The sequence below is a fragment of the Leucopleurus acutus genome (genome assembly GCF_964270905.1).
Source record: "Leucopleurus acutus genome assembly, chromosome: 8".
NCBI lineage: Eukaryota > Metazoa > Chordata > Mammalia > Artiodactyla > Delphinidae > Leucopleurus > Leucopleurus acutus.
In genome coordinates this window covers 26,859,720-26,877,280 of record NC_139151.1, presented here as the reverse complement: position 1 = coordinate 26,877,280, position 17,561 = coordinate 26,859,720, and the positions used below count along the sequence as shown (strand labels likewise).

The 17,561-nt window shown below is 35.4% G+C and overlaps 1 protein-coding gene across 1 annotated transcript in view; it reads left to right on the top strand.

Annotated features, from left to right (window-relative positions):
- CWF19L2 (CWF19 like cell cycle control factor 2) overlaps window positions 1-17,561 on the top strand; it is a 195,461-nt gene that overhangs the window by 160,389 nt on the left and 17,511 nt on the right. The window contains exons 14-16 of the mRNA XM_082845542.1: window positions 3,412-3,528; window positions 8,411-8,566; window positions 10,513-10,593. Coding sequence (XP_082701668.1) covers window positions 3,412-3,528; window positions 8,411-8,566; window positions 10,513-10,593 — 354 coding nt within the window. The remainder of the gene's footprint in view (window positions 1-3,411; window positions 3,529-8,410; window positions 8,567-10,512; window positions 10,594-17,561) is intronic.

Genomic DNA, 17,561 nt, shown 5'->3' with positions numbered 1-17,561 from the left:
TCTCTTGGAAGCAGCATATGTATCATTCTTGTTTTTTTTTACCAAATTAGTTGCTCTGTGTCTTTGTTGCTATTTTGTTAATTGTATTCCTGTTGTTTTTATAGTTCTTCTTCATTCCTTTCTTCTCCTTTTGCTCTCTTTCCTTGTGATTTGATGACTGTCTTTAGTGTTACATTTGGATTTCTTTTTCTTTTTTGTGTATCTATTACTGGTTTTTGATTTTTTTAGTTACCATGATGTTCATATGTAGCAACATACATATTTGCATATATATATATAATCTTTATTTTAAATTAATGATCTGTTAAGTTTATACTCATTCTAACCACACTACATTTTACTGCCCTCCCCCCAACATTTAATGTTTTTGTTGTCATATTTTACATCTTTCTGTTTTGTGTATCCCTTAACTACTTATTGCAGGTATGGATAATTTTTTTACTTTTATCTCTTAACCTTCCTATTTGTAAGTGGTTGATCTACTACCTTTAATGTATGTTTGCCTTTCCCAGTGAGACTTTTCTTTCCATAATTTTCTTACTTCTAGTATGGCCTTTTCTTTTCTCCTTAGAGAAGTCTTTTTATCATTTCTTGTAAAGCCAGTTTAGTGCTGAACTCTTTCAGCTTTTGCTTATCTTTAAAATGCTTTAACTCTCCTTCAGACCTGAATGATGACATCGCCAAGTAGAGTATTGTTGGTTGTAGGTTTTTTCTTTTCATCACTTTAAAGATATCATGCCCTTCCCTTCTGGCCTGCAATTTCTGCTGAAAAGTCAGCTGATAGCCTTATGGGAGTTACCTTATATGTAACTAGTTGCTTTTCTCTTGCTGCTCTTAAGATTCTCTCTTCGTCTTTAATTTTTGCAATTTTAAGTATAATGTGTCATGGTGTAGACACATTGGGTTCATCTTGTTTGGAAGTCTCCATAGCTTCCTGTACCTATATCTGTTTCCTTCTTAAGGTTAGGGAAATTTTCAGCCATAATTTCATTGAATACATTTTCTACCCCTTTTTCTTTCTCTGCTCCTTCTGGGACCCCTATAATGTGAATATTAGTATGCTTGATGTTGTCTCAGAGGTCTTTCTCAATTTGTCCTCATTTTTAAAACCCTTTTTTTTGTTGTTGTTCAGCTTGAGTGATTTCCACTACTCTGTCTTCCAGATCTTCCAGATCTCTGATCAGTTCCTCTGTATCAGTTCCTCTGAATCAATCTACTGTTGTTTTGTTCTAGTATATATTTTTCTTTTAGTTCTTGTATTCTATAGTTCTCTTTGGTTCTTCTTTGTATTTTCTAACTCTTTTTTGAAATTGTCAATGTGTTCATCCCTTTTTCTCCCAAGTTCAGTTAACATATTTATGATCATTATCTTGAATTCTTTATTGGGTCAATTGCTTATCTTTGTTTAGTTGCTTTTCTTTTTTTTTTTTCCTGAGGTTATGTCTTGTTCCTTCACTTGGAACATTTCCTTCATCTCCTCATTTTACCCAATTCTGTGTTTTTTCACTCAGTGTTAAGTATGTCAGTTACTTCTCCCCATCTTCAGAAGTAGCCTTATATAAGAGACATCCTTTGGAGCCTGGCAGCATGCACCCCTTTGGTCACCAGAGCCCTATTCCTAGGGGTGCCCCCTATATGGACTGCATGTACCCTTCTGTTGCAGTAGGGTCAACTTCCATTGGGCAGCTGGTATGTGGGGCTGAACCCCAGCTTAGTTGGCTGTGGTGCCTCTTGGCACAACTTGCAGGCCTGCTGGAGTGCAGGGTGGGCTTTTCTCGTGGTTGTGTGTTTCAACCTATGGGATGTGGGGCTGCTGCCGTCTGCTGGTCGGTGGGGTAGGGTTCTCAAGTGGTTCATTGCATGCCTAGCAGGGCTCAGGGCTGATGCCAGCTTGCTGGAGGACAGGCCTGGTCCTTGGCACTAATAAGCTAGAGGGAGGATTCTGAAATGGTGCTTGCCAGTGCTGGTGTTATTGAGGTAGAATGAGCTGCCAAAAATGGCTGCTGCCAGCTTTTCTGTCCCCAGGGGGAGTCCCAGTTGCTTCCTGCCTGTCTCGGAGGCTCTCCAAGAGCAGCAAGTGGGTCTGAAACAGGCTACTTTCAAACTAGTGCCTCTGTGCTAGGACTCAGAGCATGTGAGATTTTGCAGACAACCTTTAAGAATGGAGTCCCTATTTCCTATTGCCCTTGGGATCTCTCCCATATGCAAACCTTGCAGGCCTTCAAAGCCAGACATTCTGGGAGCTCATCTTCATGGTGCAGGTCCCCTGCCTGGGAGCCCAGTGTGGGGTTCACACTCCTTGCTTCTTGTGGAGGACCTCTATAATTGTAATATTCCTCTGGTTTGTGGGTTGCTGACCTGGGGGTGTAGGTCCTGACTAAAGTGCATCTCCAGCGCTGTTGCCTGTCTCATTGTGGTTCCTTCTTTATGTCTTTAGTTGTGGAGTATCTTTTCTGCTGGTCTTCAGGTTGTTCTTACAGGTAGTTGCTCTGTAATTAGTTGTAATTTTGTTGTGCCTGTGGGAGGAGGTGAGCTCAGGGTCTTCCTAGTCCAACGTCTTGGCCACCTCTTCAGTGCTTATTCCTGATATTGTTTTTAATTGTGAATATTTTGGGGGTTTAACTGTAAATTTAAGTAGATAGCCATATCCACACATACTCCTAGTTTCTCCTCTTACAGTGAAGTTTTAAAAATTTGCATAATTTTGTAAAGCAATTAATAAATAAATTTATTAATTCATTAATTCTCTTACATAAAATTTTTCTAGCTAAAACCTAGCAAAAAATTATAGAAAATAGGATCAAGCCTCGTTGAAGAATATTTATGGTTCTTATAAACACCTTTTCCTCTCTACATATATACTAATTGACCTTTTTTGTTTTTAGACAGTTTGTGTAAAATGAAAAAATAGTACCAGCTTGTAGGTAATACATGTATGTAAATAAATAGAACTTAACCAGTGCTGTAAAGCCATACAGAGGTTATTTCTCTTTTCCCAGCCAATGAGGGAAGGAAGACCTGATTAACAGGCATCAGTTTAACTTTCGTATCACTACCAGGTCATGTATTTCTTTTATTCTTGCAAAATTTGTGCTGTTTCAAGGGCTTTGAAGGCATATAGCTTTCTCAGGTGAAGGATAAAGTGTCATTCATTCTACCCTTTGGTAAGCTTAATCTTTGAGGTATAGCAGTCAAAATTGAGACTTATGCAATAAGTTTCTGATTATTGAAAGATATCTTCATGGATTTTAAATTTTTAAATAGTGAATATCTTTAAAATATTAAACTATAATATATTACTTATGAGCAGGTTTATTTTATTAACTGTTAGCCATGTTAACCTATGAGGGGCTCATCTTTCAGAACTGAGAATAGCAATAACATTTCGCCTTTGCATCTTTTTTCCCATAGGTTTATTTATGTTTACCCAACTTACGATCTCTTACTGAAGGGCACTGCTTGATAGTCCCTTTGCAGCACTATAGAGCAGCTACCTTATTGGATGAAGACATCTGGGAGGAAATTCAGGTCAGCATGATAATGCTCATGATCATTGTAATGATCAAGAGCAGTTTTTACACACTATTGTGATAAATTCTAACAAGTTTTATGCCTTCATTCAATGATTTTACTTTCTGAATTTAAACAAGTATACATTTCCATAGTTGTGTATAACTGTGGGTCATGATGTTTTCACCACTCACTACCTTTTTACTTTATTGAAAGCTTTAAATAAAAATTTTTATTGAGGTATAATTGTCATATAATATATTAGTTCCAGGTATACAACTGAAAGCTTTTGTCTACTAAATAAACTATGATCAAGTAATAATTATTTTTACTTTAAAAGAAATCAATGTAAGATTTCTAATATTTGCTTTCGTGGAACATGAAATAATCATTCTTACCACAGTAAGCTAATAAATTACAGCCAAAGGAAAGATGTTTTCAGATAATAAAAAATAATTTTTGGAACTTAGTGGTTTACATTTAGCAATTGTCATATTTTCCTATAATGGCATTGACCTTTTCTGCTGCTATGTTTTGTCATGATTTTGTTACCAGCTTTAATTTCCATACTTTTCCCTTATAGCCTTTTGGATTCAGGGATTGTGTGTGTGTGTGTGTGTGTGTGTGTGTGTGTGTGTGTGTGTGTGTGTGTGTGAATGAATGTCTGTGTCTGTGTCTGATTCTTCAAGAAATTGAAAGGCACAACGTGGGTGAAATTGCTGCTGAATTGCAAGACCTTATAATGACCAAAATAGAGAGAGAGAGAGAGAAAGGGAGGGAGGGAGGGAGGAAGGAAGGAAGGAAGGAAGGAAGGGAGAAAAAGAGAGAGAGAGAGAGAGAAGGAAGGAAGGAAGGGAGGCAGGTCCTGTTTTTCTAATGACTGACAAGTGAATAGGGTGAATAGGGGTTATAGGAACCCCTAGTTAGAAAAGACGAAAATTTTAAGACTTCTAAAGAGACTAATACTAGTCTTTGTATCATGCTGATAAAGATACCAAGAGAGGAGATATTTTGACTGTATTTCATGAAATTCCGTCTTTTAACTCCCTGAAATCTTTTAGTTTATGCTGTGAAAGTTAAAGGGCAGACTATTTTAATGCATCTGTGGCCCAGCAAGGGTAAAAGTGTGGATAAGTGTATTTGATGTGAAAAAAATTTTTCTTTTTCTAATAGTGGATTCCAGTGCAGTAAATAATTTAAAGTGGAAAGTGTGGCAGATTTGGTTTTGAGAATTATTTGGGGACTTTTCTGGAATGCTTTCTAAAAATGTATACATGCAAAACTGATTTAACTTAGAGCAAAAATAAAGTGCCAAAAAGATTTTAAGTTATACAGGAATCTAGTATGTATGTTATATGTTTTTGTAAGAAATTAAGTTACTTGGGCTTCCCTGGTGGCGCAGTGGTTGGGAGTCCGCCTGCCAATGCGGGGGGAGCGCGGGTTCGTGTCCCGGTCCGGGAGGATCCCACGTGCCGTGCAGCAGCTGGGCCCGTGAGCCATGGCCGCTGGGCCTGCGCGTCCGGAGCCTGTGCTCCGCGGCGGGAGAGGCCACGGCAGTGAGAGGCCCGCTTACCGCCAAAAAAAAAAAAGAAGAAATTAAGTTACTTGATGAAAAACACCGAGTTGGATAAAGAAGAAATTTATTCAGTTCAGTAGATACTGAGTGCATGAATGTATGATAATGCAGGTGTTGTGAGAAATGCAGAGATAAAATCACTCATTAATTCTGCCCAAAGGTGTGGTATATACTAGTATAGGTTACATTATGGTTTAGCAGATTTTGTAAGCCAGATGCATTATAGAAAATTGAGTGAGGGAGAAGCCAAATTGTTTTATGTAAATAATGGCATTATAGCTCTCTTTTGTGATAGAAAGAAGTTGTTAGAAGGGGTAAATTACTCTATGATAGTGAATGAAGAAAATATCTGAATTCTAGCTTATTTAAAGAAATGTACTTTTTTTGATTTTTGTTTTTACTTTCAAATATGTACAAAAACTCAAATTAATTATGCCCTGGTTAATACCCTTATGGTCATTCACCTCTTTTAGAGAATATATGTTAAAAATGACTTGACTTAGCAAAAAATTATGTTTGCAAATTCAGGGACCACTTCCTTCAAGTAATTTTTATCACCATCCTCTAGTAACATTTAAATTTAATTTTAGACCTTGTATTTAGTAGAATATACAAAGATATTCAGCAGAGCATGTGGGAATAATCACAGATTTCTAATGATAATATCTAAATTTTTAGTTTTACTAAATATATAGTGAAACTTGTTCCCCTTTAAGTTTATTCTTATCAGTTTGACAAATGAACTTGAACATACGTTATAGTCAGATACTGTAGGTCCATTTTTTAAATATCTCAAATTAGCGGTATGGTGGTGGGGTCGTTGATGCTTATCTACAGTGGGCTTCACTGTGGGGCCATTTCAGTGGAAAACTTCCAGTGTTAGTACCATTGGGTCTTTTTCTTGGGGCTAGTCAGACTCTCCAGAAAACACTCTTTCAGTCTCTTGCCTAGAGCATCTATGTCTGCTTTCCAGTGTTCTGGGAGCTGAGTTGGGAAAGAAGGCTGGTGTGGCAGAATGTCAAACATTTAAGAACACTAAGTAACATTTTTTATGATGCCCCTGTTTTCAGACTGTATACTCTCAACTGTGTCTGGTTTTCCTAGCCCAGCAACTTTGTTGTTTGCCTTCTCCAGAAGTTTATCCTATAGTGTTCTGCTGGTGTGGAGGAGGGGATCCGGTGTGTTAGTTATTTTTTTTCAAAAGACTTTCATCTGTGCCATCTGTTTTTCATTACAACTTCACCTCTAGTTCCATAATTCCTTGGTGCTGCCAATTCCTGAGCCTTTTGAGGATTCTGCAGTGTAGCATGGGTTTCTTCTTTACCATTCCTGCTAAACTGCCTCCTCCTATATCACCCAACTGTGAACCAGCTTTCTAGTGTTTAAGTCAGATAATATGGGGTGATCTGATTTTTAGCATATTTTCTTTGTTCTAATAGCTTTATGCTGTTTTGAAAATTATCTTAATGTCATTTTTGAGGGGTCACTTCATGAAGGGTGTAGAATTAAATGTGTATGTTCTGTACTATCGCATAACATTTATCTTAGGTTAATCCTATCTTTAGACATGTTCTATTTAGAAAATTTGAATAAATTATAGTATTAATATTATATCATCAGCCCTAAATAGCTTTGGTATCTTTAATGAAAATACTTTAATATTTATTTTAAATTCCTTTACGTGTGTTTATCTGAGTTTTTTGTAATGTGGTTTGTAATGTGTAAGAATCGTAACACTCTAGTATAGGTTACTTAAATATATTGTAAGGAATATAAGTCCAGATGTGTTAACTAAATGAGGAATTGCAATTAGGTGAGTAATCATAGTTTAGAAACGTGGAAAATAGTGATTACCTGAAGGATGAAGTGTTTTCTACTAGTAATACGGGAATTTTATTTCGCCCCTGTAACATGAGATCTCTACATCTCTGTGAAGCATAAAATAGTTTTGGTATCTTATGATAATGAACTAAAACACTTTCTTCATTGTTTAGTTTTCATATAAATTTTAAAGAATGCATATTATTTAACTATGTATATTGTATTTGTTGTATTGAACTTGGGGAAATCCTGCTTTAATGGAGTTGATAACCTCAAATTATACCATTAAACTCATATTTTTAAATTAAAGTATTATATATATATATATATATATATATATGAAGTACTTAAAAGTGTATATGTGTCCTCGAGGCTATAAGTATGATGTTTATATATTTTATAATATTGAACTATTCTTGTATCACTAATTTAGTACTTTTGAGTTTTCATTTATAATCCATGACATCTTAAGTCTGTCTTCTTCGCTATTATCCAGATAGACTCTAGAACAGTCATCCAGCAGTTAAACCTAAATTTTACCACCTAAATGTGATTTTATCTCTTCCTTTTCTTATTTTAGTTTACTGGAACTGTTTCCAATATATACATAATACTGAGCAGAGTGAGTTTCAGTTAAAAAAAATATGTTGCTTAACTATGTGAAATTATGTGGTAGATTTAGAAAGTAAAGTAACTATAAGGTAACATTGTAGAGTTTAAACATTGTTTACTATTTTTTTATTTTAAAAAATGCTGAGCTTATATATATAGCTGTGGTTAGAAATGTAGAGCGAATCCTGTATCTGTTGCTTACTAGGTACCTTTTTACTTTACCTCAAATTATAATTATTCGATTTTTTTTCCTACTTGTTCTTATTTTATAAAATGAGTGGAAAATAGAATAGTGATGAGTGATCAATAATAAGTGATCAGAGGAGGCCTGGTCGGAACCCAGAACTCCCAACCCCTACCCAGCAGTAATTTGTAGGCTTTCTTATTTTTGGGTGTCAACAGAGGCTTGAATGGAAAACCTGAACTTCTATCTCCACATGGCAGTAACTAGGCAGGGTCTCAACAACAACCTGGTTGAATCTCTAGGGAATTATGCTGAGTGAAAATTTGCAAGTGAAGGATCAGAAGACATATGAAGGGAACCAGCAAATGAAGTTACTTTGAGGATAGAAAAACAATTGGAAGTGAATTCTGCATGTCTGTTACTGAATTTAAGGATGGCTACCTGCTCAGAGTACCTTTTTTGGTTTTTGGATGTTTTCCTATGATTTTACTGTCAGTTCTATATATTTTACCACCTAAATTTGATTTTTATCTCTTCCTTTTCTTATTTTAGTTTACTGGCACTGTTTCCAATATATACATAATACTGAGCAGAGTGCGTTTCAGTTATAAAAAACACATTGCTTAACTATGTGAAATTATGTGGTAGATTTAGAAAGTAGAATCTCCTCTCAGTGTGTTATTTACCTAGCCATTTCCTCTCTTCAGATGTTTAGAAAATCATTGGTAAAGATGTTTGAAGATAAAGGATTGGACTGTATCTTTTTAGAAACGAATATGAGCATGAAGAAACAGTATCATATGGTTTATGAATGCATTCCTCTCCCAAAGGAAGTGGGTGATATGGCTCCCATCTATTTTAAGGTATTTATGGATAGTCTTTACAGGCATACTTATTTTTTGCTGTATTATGGTTTTATGAATAGTTATCTTTATTCTGATATTTTTTCTCCTATGTACTTATGAAATTTTATATCATATAAAGAAATGAAGTAAAGCACAAAAATTCTGCTATATAAATTTCTGTAGAAGAAATTTGGGATTTTGACCTTTAAAAAGCATGCTTACTTATCAGTATGAATATACTATCAAATGGTAATTTATAATTTTAATTTTTCATTTCTCAAATGAAAAATCAAGTTCTACCTTGAAATACTTTCAAGTCAAAATTGTAGTCATGACTCTAGAAATTTATAATTTAAATTCCTTAGGGCCAAACATAGTTACATGCAAACAGTACAAATTACAATTGCTAAAAAAAAAAAAAAATTACAATTGCAGAGACAAGTTATTGCTGCAAGTTTTAGTATTTAATACCTCATCATGCTCTTTGAAAAAGAAACTAAAATCTAACCTTGACATACATCTTTGGACATTGTAATAAATGATTAGAGTTCTTAAGCAATTGTGTCATTATAATGTTCAAGCAGGTTTAACTAAATAGCGTTTGTTTGATACTGGCCTGAGTGCAGTGTAATTTATAGACTAATATAAATTTGTAAATGTAGAACCATATATGAAATAGTAACGTGTACAATTAAAGAAGAAGATAATGTTTTATGAGGTGGTATAGAAACTTGCAAATGCAACATTTAGACAATATAGGATGGTAAATTTTAATTAATATGGACTGTAAATCCCAATAAAAAGAATTATTTTAAAAAAGGATTATTAAACCTGTTAAGGTTGATGAGGTGGTGAAAATCAACTTTTCCTATAGAAATTTTTAAAAACCATCTGATTATTTGCTTTGAAGTCATGCTAGTAAAGTATAGGAAAACAATCCAGATAATTCCCAAACCCATGTCAGTCCTGTATTAAACAGAATCAATTGAGAAAGAGATTATTATGCTTTTCTTCAATTTTTTTTTTCCTCTTGTACTTCCTCAGTGAGCCCTAGGAGATTGTGACTATAGGTATTGAAGTACATAGGGCACAACATAGAGCAGCTACTGTTGCTTATGGTGGGTGACAGAAATGTCATCTCTTAGCAGAATGGTATGCTACTTTTCTTTTATATTGTGTCTTTTATATGACCATTAAAGATGTACTTATTTGATTTAGCTTCAATTTTATATTGAATGTGCTACATTATAATGTCAACACAAGCAATCCATGTCTCTTAAATAGGGAGCAGCAGTATACCTGATGTATTTAAACTATGCTTATTTGAATGTTAATTTCACCTTTAAAATTTACTTCATTAGTAATGATGTATAAAAATGAGATTATTTTATAATTATCACCATGGCTTTTCTTTCTATTAAATATTTCTTTACCATAAATACTAGTCATATTGATTAGCTTAGAAAGTCTTATAATTCCATGTCTATGTATTTTTTCCCATGCATTTTTACTCCTTTTTTCTATGGCCAGAAATAGCTCAAGTATTTGGTTGCCAGAAAGCACATAAATTACTGTTCTTATATACGGAAGAAGAACAATAAAACAAAATGAATTTATTTGAGTAGATGTCTATGAATGGAGTAAGGAATTTGTGAACTTTATGTTCACAAATTCCGTTCAATATTAAGTTGCTTGGTCTTACTAAGGATTGTTTTTGTCATGTAAAGGTGAGCTAAAGTTAGTACAAGAGTTAAGAATGAGTAAAATAGTATTATTTTGGCTAAAGATAAGACTTGTATGAAATCAAGAAATTCCAATTTTAAATAACAGAAATTAAAGTCATTCAAACTAATAACCTAACATGTATATTAAACCTTATAATTAATTCACCATATTACTTTACTTTTAAACTCTTTGTATTTACTTGTGCATTATTTTTTAATTGACAAATGGCTGTTTCTTAGAAAGCCATAATGGAAACTGATGAAGAATGGTCTATGAACAAGAAATTAATTGATCTCTCTTCAAAAGATATCAGAAAGTCTGTAAGTATTATTTTTTTAATATAAGAAATAACCCTACTATTTAGGATCTTTGTAATTTCCACATCTTATTTGAGAAAGAGACCATTTGGCTGAGTGATCAAAGGTGAAGGAAATATAATTCCATAAATAAAGAAGAAATTATTTTCATCCTACCTGGTCTAGCAAATCCTTATTTCTTTAATTGCTTATTTGAATGTTTATTCCTGATCTTTTGGTGCTCTGCCACTGTAGTCCCTATGATTGTTTATGATAACCATAAGAGTCTGCCATGAAAGTTGCTCTTAATGGGATTCTCAGGCTCTGGGACAAGTGAGGAGAGATGCCTTCTTGTTACTGAAATTATAATGAGAAAAACATTTTCCTAAAGGCTCTATTTTGAACATGGAACTCTCTCTCTCTTTTTTTTTTTTTTTTTTTTTTTTTACTTATACAAGGTTTACTGTTATGGTCCTTTAAAACAGTAGTTGAGTTAGATGATGGGTACATTATTCTTTTAGAGACTTTACTAACCATGCTTCATAGTTTAATCTTGATTTGCAGATCAGATTTTAGATACAAGTTACCCTTAGGTTGAGTACTTCTGTAATGACCTCCCTCTTTTCTAGAAATACACATTAAATGGAATAGATATATTATAGAACTGGGGATTCCTTTTTCTTTTCAAAGAGTATTATATGAATGTTTATTGAGTGCCTGCTATTTACCAGGCACTGTTCTACATGCTTTTTATACATAATGGAACAAAACAAAGGCTTTATGTAGCTAATATTCTAGTGCAGGAGTTGGGAACTGCACTCTGTGTGCTAAATCCAGCCTGCTGCCTGTTTGTGTAAATGAAGTTTTATAGTAATACAGCTAAATCCCTTTTTTTTTTCTTAACATCTTTATTGGAGTATAATTGCTTTACAATAGTGTGTTAGTTTCTGCTTTATAACAAAGTGAATCAGCTATACATATACATATATCCCCATATCTCCTCCCTCTGTGTCTCCCTCCCAACCTCCCTATCCCACCCGTCTAGGTGGTCACAAACCACTGAGCTGATCTCCCTGTGCTATGTGGCTGCTTCCCACTAGCTATCTATTTTACATTTGGTAGTATATATAAGTCCATGCCACTCTCTCACTTCTTCCCAGCTTACCCTCCCCCACCCCGCCGCCGTGTCCTCAAGTCCATTCTCTACGTCTATATTCCTGTCCTGCTGCTAGGTTCTTCATAACCTTTTTTTTTTTTTTTTTTTTTTTAGATTCCATACATATGTGTTAGCGTATGGTATTTGTTTTTCTCTTTCTGACTTATTTCACTCTGTAGGACAGACTCAAGGTCCATCCACCTCACTACAAATAACTCAATTTCATTTCTTTTTGTGGCTGAGTAATATTCCATTGTATATATGTGCCACATCTTCTTTATCCATTCATCGGTCGATGGACACTTAGGTTGCTTCCATGTCCTGACTATTGTAAATAGAGCTGCAATGAACATTGTGGTACATGACTCTTTTTGAATTGTGGCTCTCTCAGGGTATATGCCCAGTAGTGGGATTGCTGGGTCGTATGGTAGTTCTATTTGTAGTTTTTTAAGGAAGCACCATACTGTTCTCCATAGTGGCTGTATCAATTTACATTCCCACCAACAGTGCAAGAGGGTTCCCTTTTCTCCACACCCTCTCCAGCGTTTATTGTTTGTAGATTTTTTGATGATGACCTTTCTGACTGGTGTGAGATGATACCTCATTTTAGTTTTGATTTGCATTTCTCTAATGATTAGTGATGTTGAGCATTCTTTCATGTGTTTGTTGGCAATCTGTATATCTTCTTTGGAGAAATGTCTAGGTCTTTTGCCCATTTTTGGATTGGGTTTTTTGTTTTTTTGATATTGAGCTGCATGAGTTGCTTATAAATTTTGGGATTAATCCTTTGTGAATTGCTTCATTTGCAAATATTTTCTTGCATTCTGAGGGTCGTCTTTTCATCTTGTTTATGGTTTCCTTTGCTGTGCCAAAGGTTTTAAGTTTCAGAGGTACTGTTTTTGGCTGCTTTCATGCTACAAGGATAGAGTTGAGAGTTGCAATAGAAATTTTATGATCTGCAAAGCCCAAATTATTTTATTTAAATTACAATTTTATTATAGGTTTTTAAAATTGTTTTTTAAGTTTTTAAAATTTTGCTGACCCCTCCTCTAGCAGATGTCACTAGAATATTTCTCTCCCATTTTTTGTTTTGGAAAGCCAGACCTGATACATGTGACTGATAGAATTCACTATTTTATTTATTATATGCCAGGCCAAAGGTTGAAATCTCATTGTATTATTGGAAGTAGTTTTAATTCAAAAGTAAAACCATTGTCTATTGTCTTTTTTAAAAATTAAAAAAAAAGTAATACAATTTTTAAAGGTTACTTTCCATTTACAGTTATTACAAAATATTGGCTATATTCCCCGTGTTGTACAAAACATCCTTCAGCCTATCTTACACTCAGTAGTTTGTACCTCCAACTTCCCCGCCCCTGTATTGCCCCCCACCATTGGTACTGGTAACCACTAGTTTGTTCTCTGTATCTGTGTGTCTGCTTCTTTTTTCTTCTATTCACTAGTTTGTTGTATTCTTTAGATTCCACATATAAGTGATATCATATAGTCTTTCTCTTTCTCTGTCTGACTTATTTCACTTAGCATAATGCCTTCCAAGTCCATCTATGTTGCTGCAAATGGCAAAAATTGTTCTTTTTTATGACTGAGTAGTATTCCATATATACATATATACACCACATCTTCTTTATCCATTCATCTGTTAATGGACACTTAGGTTGCTTCCATATCTTGGCTATTGTAAATAATGCTGCTATGAACATTGGGGTGCATATATCTTTTCAAATGAGTGTTTTGGGGTTTTTTCTGATATATATACTCAAGAGAGGAATTGCTGGGTCATATGGTAGTTCTATTTGTAGTTTTCTGAGAAACCTCCATACTGTTTTCCTCAGTGGCTGCACCATTTTACTTTCCCACCAACAGTGTAGGAGGGTTCCCTTTTCTTCACATCCTTGCCAGCATTTGTTATTTGTTTTCTTTTTAATGATAGCTGTTCTGAAGGTGTGAGGTGACATTTCATTGTGGTTTAGGTTTTGATTTGCATTTCCCTGATGATTAGCGATGTTGAGCATCTTTTCATATGCCTGTTGGCCATCTTCATTTCCTCTTTGGAAAAATATCTATTCAGTTCTTCTGTCTTTTTTTTAATTGGGTTTTTTGGTTTCTTGATACTGAGTTGTATGAGCTGTTTATATATGTTGGATATTAATCCCTTATTGGTCATATCATTTGCAAAAATTTTCTCTCATTTAGGAGTTTGTCTTTTCATTTTGTTGATGATTTTCTTTGCTGTTCAAAAGCTGTTAAATTTACTTAGGTCGTATTTGTTTATTTTTGCTTTTATTTCATTTACTCTAGGAGACTGATCCAAAAAAATATTCCTGTGATTCATGTCAGTCAGTGTTCTGCATGTATTTTCCTGTAGGAGTTTTATAGTATCCAGTCTTAAATTTAGGTTTTAATCCATTTTGAGTTTTATTTTTGTATGGTATTAGAGAATGTTCTAATTTCATTCTTTTACATGTAGCTATCCAGTTTTTCCAGCACTACTTATTGAAAAGACTGTCTTTTCTTCATTGTATATTCTTGCCCCCTTTGTCATAGATTAATTTACCATTAAGTATGTGGGTTTATTTCTGGGCTGTCTATTCTGTTCCTTTGATCTATATGTCTGTTTTTATGCCAGTATCATACTGTTTTAATGACTGTAGCTTTGTAGTATAATCTGAAGTCAGGGAGCATGATTCCTCCAGGTTTGTTTTTCTTTCTCAAGATTGTTTTGGCTATTCAGAGTGTTTCAAAGGTACAATCTCCCAAGACTGAACTAAGAAAAAATAGAAAAGATGAACAGACCAATTACCAGTAATGAAATTGAGTCAGTAATTTAAAAATTCCCAACAAACAAAAGTCTAGAACCAGATGGCTTCACAGGTGAATTCTACCATTTATCCTTCTGAAACTATTCCAAAAAATTACAGAGGAAGGAATGCTTCCAAACTGATTCTATGAAGCCAACATCACCCTGATACCAAAACCAAAGATATCACAAAAAAGAAACTTACAGGTCATTATCACTGATGAACATAGATGCAAAAATCCTCAACAAATACTATCAAAATGAATCCAACAATACATTAAAAAGATCATTCACCATGATCACGTGAGATTTAACCCAGGGATGCAAGGATTTTTCAGTATTCACAAATCACTGTGACATAGCACATTAACAAATGAAGAATAAAAACCATATGATGCAGAAAAAGCTTTTGATAAAATCCAACATCCATTTATGATAAAAACTCTCCAGAAAGCTGGCATACAGGGAACATACCTCAACATAATAATGGCTGTATATGGCAAACGCACAGCTGACATCATACTCAATGGGGAAAAGCTGAAAGCATTTCCTCTAAGGTCAGGAATAAGACAAGAATGTCCAGAGTCACCACTTTTATTCAACATAGTTTTGGAAATCCAAGCCATAACAGTCAGAGAAGAAAAAGAAATTAAAAGAATTCAAATTGGAAAGGAAGAAGTAAAACTGTCACTGTTTGCAGATGACATGATACTATACATAGAAAAATCCTAAACACACCACCAGATAACTACTAGATCTCATCAATGAACTCAGTAAAGTTGCAGAATACAAAATTAATGTACAGAAATCTGTTGCATCTCTATAAACGAACGATGAACTATCAGAAAGAGAAATTATGGAAACAATCCCATTTACCATCACATCAAAAAGAATAAAATACCTAGGAATAAATCTAACTAAGATGGCAAAAGAGCTGTACTCTGAAAGCTATAAGGCACTGATGCAAGAAATTGAAGATAAAACAAAAAGATGGAAAGATATACCGTGTTCTTGGACTGGGAGAATCAATTTTGTTAAAATGACCCTACCACCCAAGGCAATCTATAGATTCAGTGCAATCCCTATCAAAATACCAATGGCATTTTTCACAGAACTAGACAAATAATTTTACAATTTGCCTGTGGTCTTTTTCTTTTCCCTTGCTGGTGAATTGGGACAGACAATATATTAAAAAACAAAACAACGCCCCCACAAATGTCTAATTCATGATCTTATAGAAAAAGGTATCTAATGTACGTATATCTTTTGTGCTTAAGTTTTTCACTTCTCATATCATAATTTCCAATGCCATTGATTCTTTTAGAACATGATTTTAATGGCAGTTGAAAATATTTTAGGGGAGGGGTGGAATCAAAATGGTGGAGTAGCATGTTGCTGAACCCACCTCCCCTCACAAACACATCAAGACTACAACTACATATAAAGCAAGTCTCACTAAAGGTGACCTAAAGACTAGCAGAACAGCTCTTCTGAAACCTAGACTGTAAAGAAAGAACCACACAGAGTTTGATAGGAGGGGAGGAGAAGCGATCTAATTGGGACTGACACCCCTAGAGAGTGACCTAGAGAGGAGAGAAAATCACATGTTCAGGATCTTCCTTGGGGAGTGGAGCATTCAATCCACACATTAGGCATTCCATCCCTGTGGTCCAGCAAGAGGAAGATGAGCCTGTCTGGGTTAGAAAACCAGTGGGGCTTACCTGAGTGCTGTAATAAATGGAAACTCTGCTCTTGAGGAGCTTGCACACAGACTTGCTCACAGTCCCAGGGTGGAGGCAGCAGATTGAAATCTTCATGGTGCTCTGGCTGGCTTGCCAAGACCACCCCAGTGTGCCCCCAGGTTTGCACTGGACTCCTACTCTAGCCCCTACTGCTCTGCTGTTGCTCCCTGCTAAGGTCAAGGCTGCAATTGCCAACAAGAGTGCACACACTTGGAGGGAACAGGGCTGGTTGAACCCTGGCCCTGCCTCTGATTAGGATGGGAGCAACGTACTTGGGAGGGAGAGGAATCAGCCCCAGGGTGGAGACTGCCATTTCTTGTGTGCATGTCGGTGCACACACTTGGGAAAGAGTGGAACCAGCTCAGTTGTGTGGCTCCAACTCCTCCAGCCCTGATCTAGCCTCTTACCAAAGTACACGCATCAAGAAAAAAGTGGAATCACTTCAAAGTGCAGCCCCAAGCCCTCAGTCCCTGACCATGCTCACAATTAAGGTAGAGACTGCCATCACACCTGGGAGAAGTGCAGGTCCCTCAGGGCTCCTGCTTCAGCTCTTGAGCCTGGATCCCACCCCCAGTAGGGCAGTGACTGCCATTGAGCATAGGAGAAGCCCCAGCTCAAACATGGCTCTGGCTCTACCTCCCACCAAGGCAGTGGCTGTCAGGGCACCCTGGGCTTACTTCAGATTGAGCTCCCACTGGAACCACTGTGCACACACACACTGAATTGGGATGCTCCCACACAAGGACATATCTTCAAGACCGGGATAGGTAACTCTTTCACCTACTGTCATGCAGACAAAGGAATATGTTTCAAATGAAAAAACAAGAAAAGAAAAATGAATAAAACCCTACTGAAACAGAGATAAATAATTTACCTGATAAGGAGTTCAGAGCAATAGTAATAAGAATGCTAACTCAAGTTGGGGAAAAAAATTAATGAACAGAGTGGGAATTTGAACAAAGAACTAGAAAATATAAAAAAGTACCAATCAGAGCTGAAGAATGTAATAACTGAAATGAAAAATACACTAGAAGGAATTAGCCACAGATTAGGTGATATAGAAGAATGCATAAGCAACCTGGAATATAGTGAAAATCACCCAATCAGAACAGGGAAAATAAAAAAATTTTTTAAATGAGCCTAGCTTAAGGGACCTCTGGGACAACATCAGGCATTCTAAATTTGCATTGTAGGGATCACAGAAAGAGAAGAGAGGGAGAAAGGGATAGAAAATGTATTTGATGAAATTTTGGCTGAAAACTTCCTGAACCTGAAG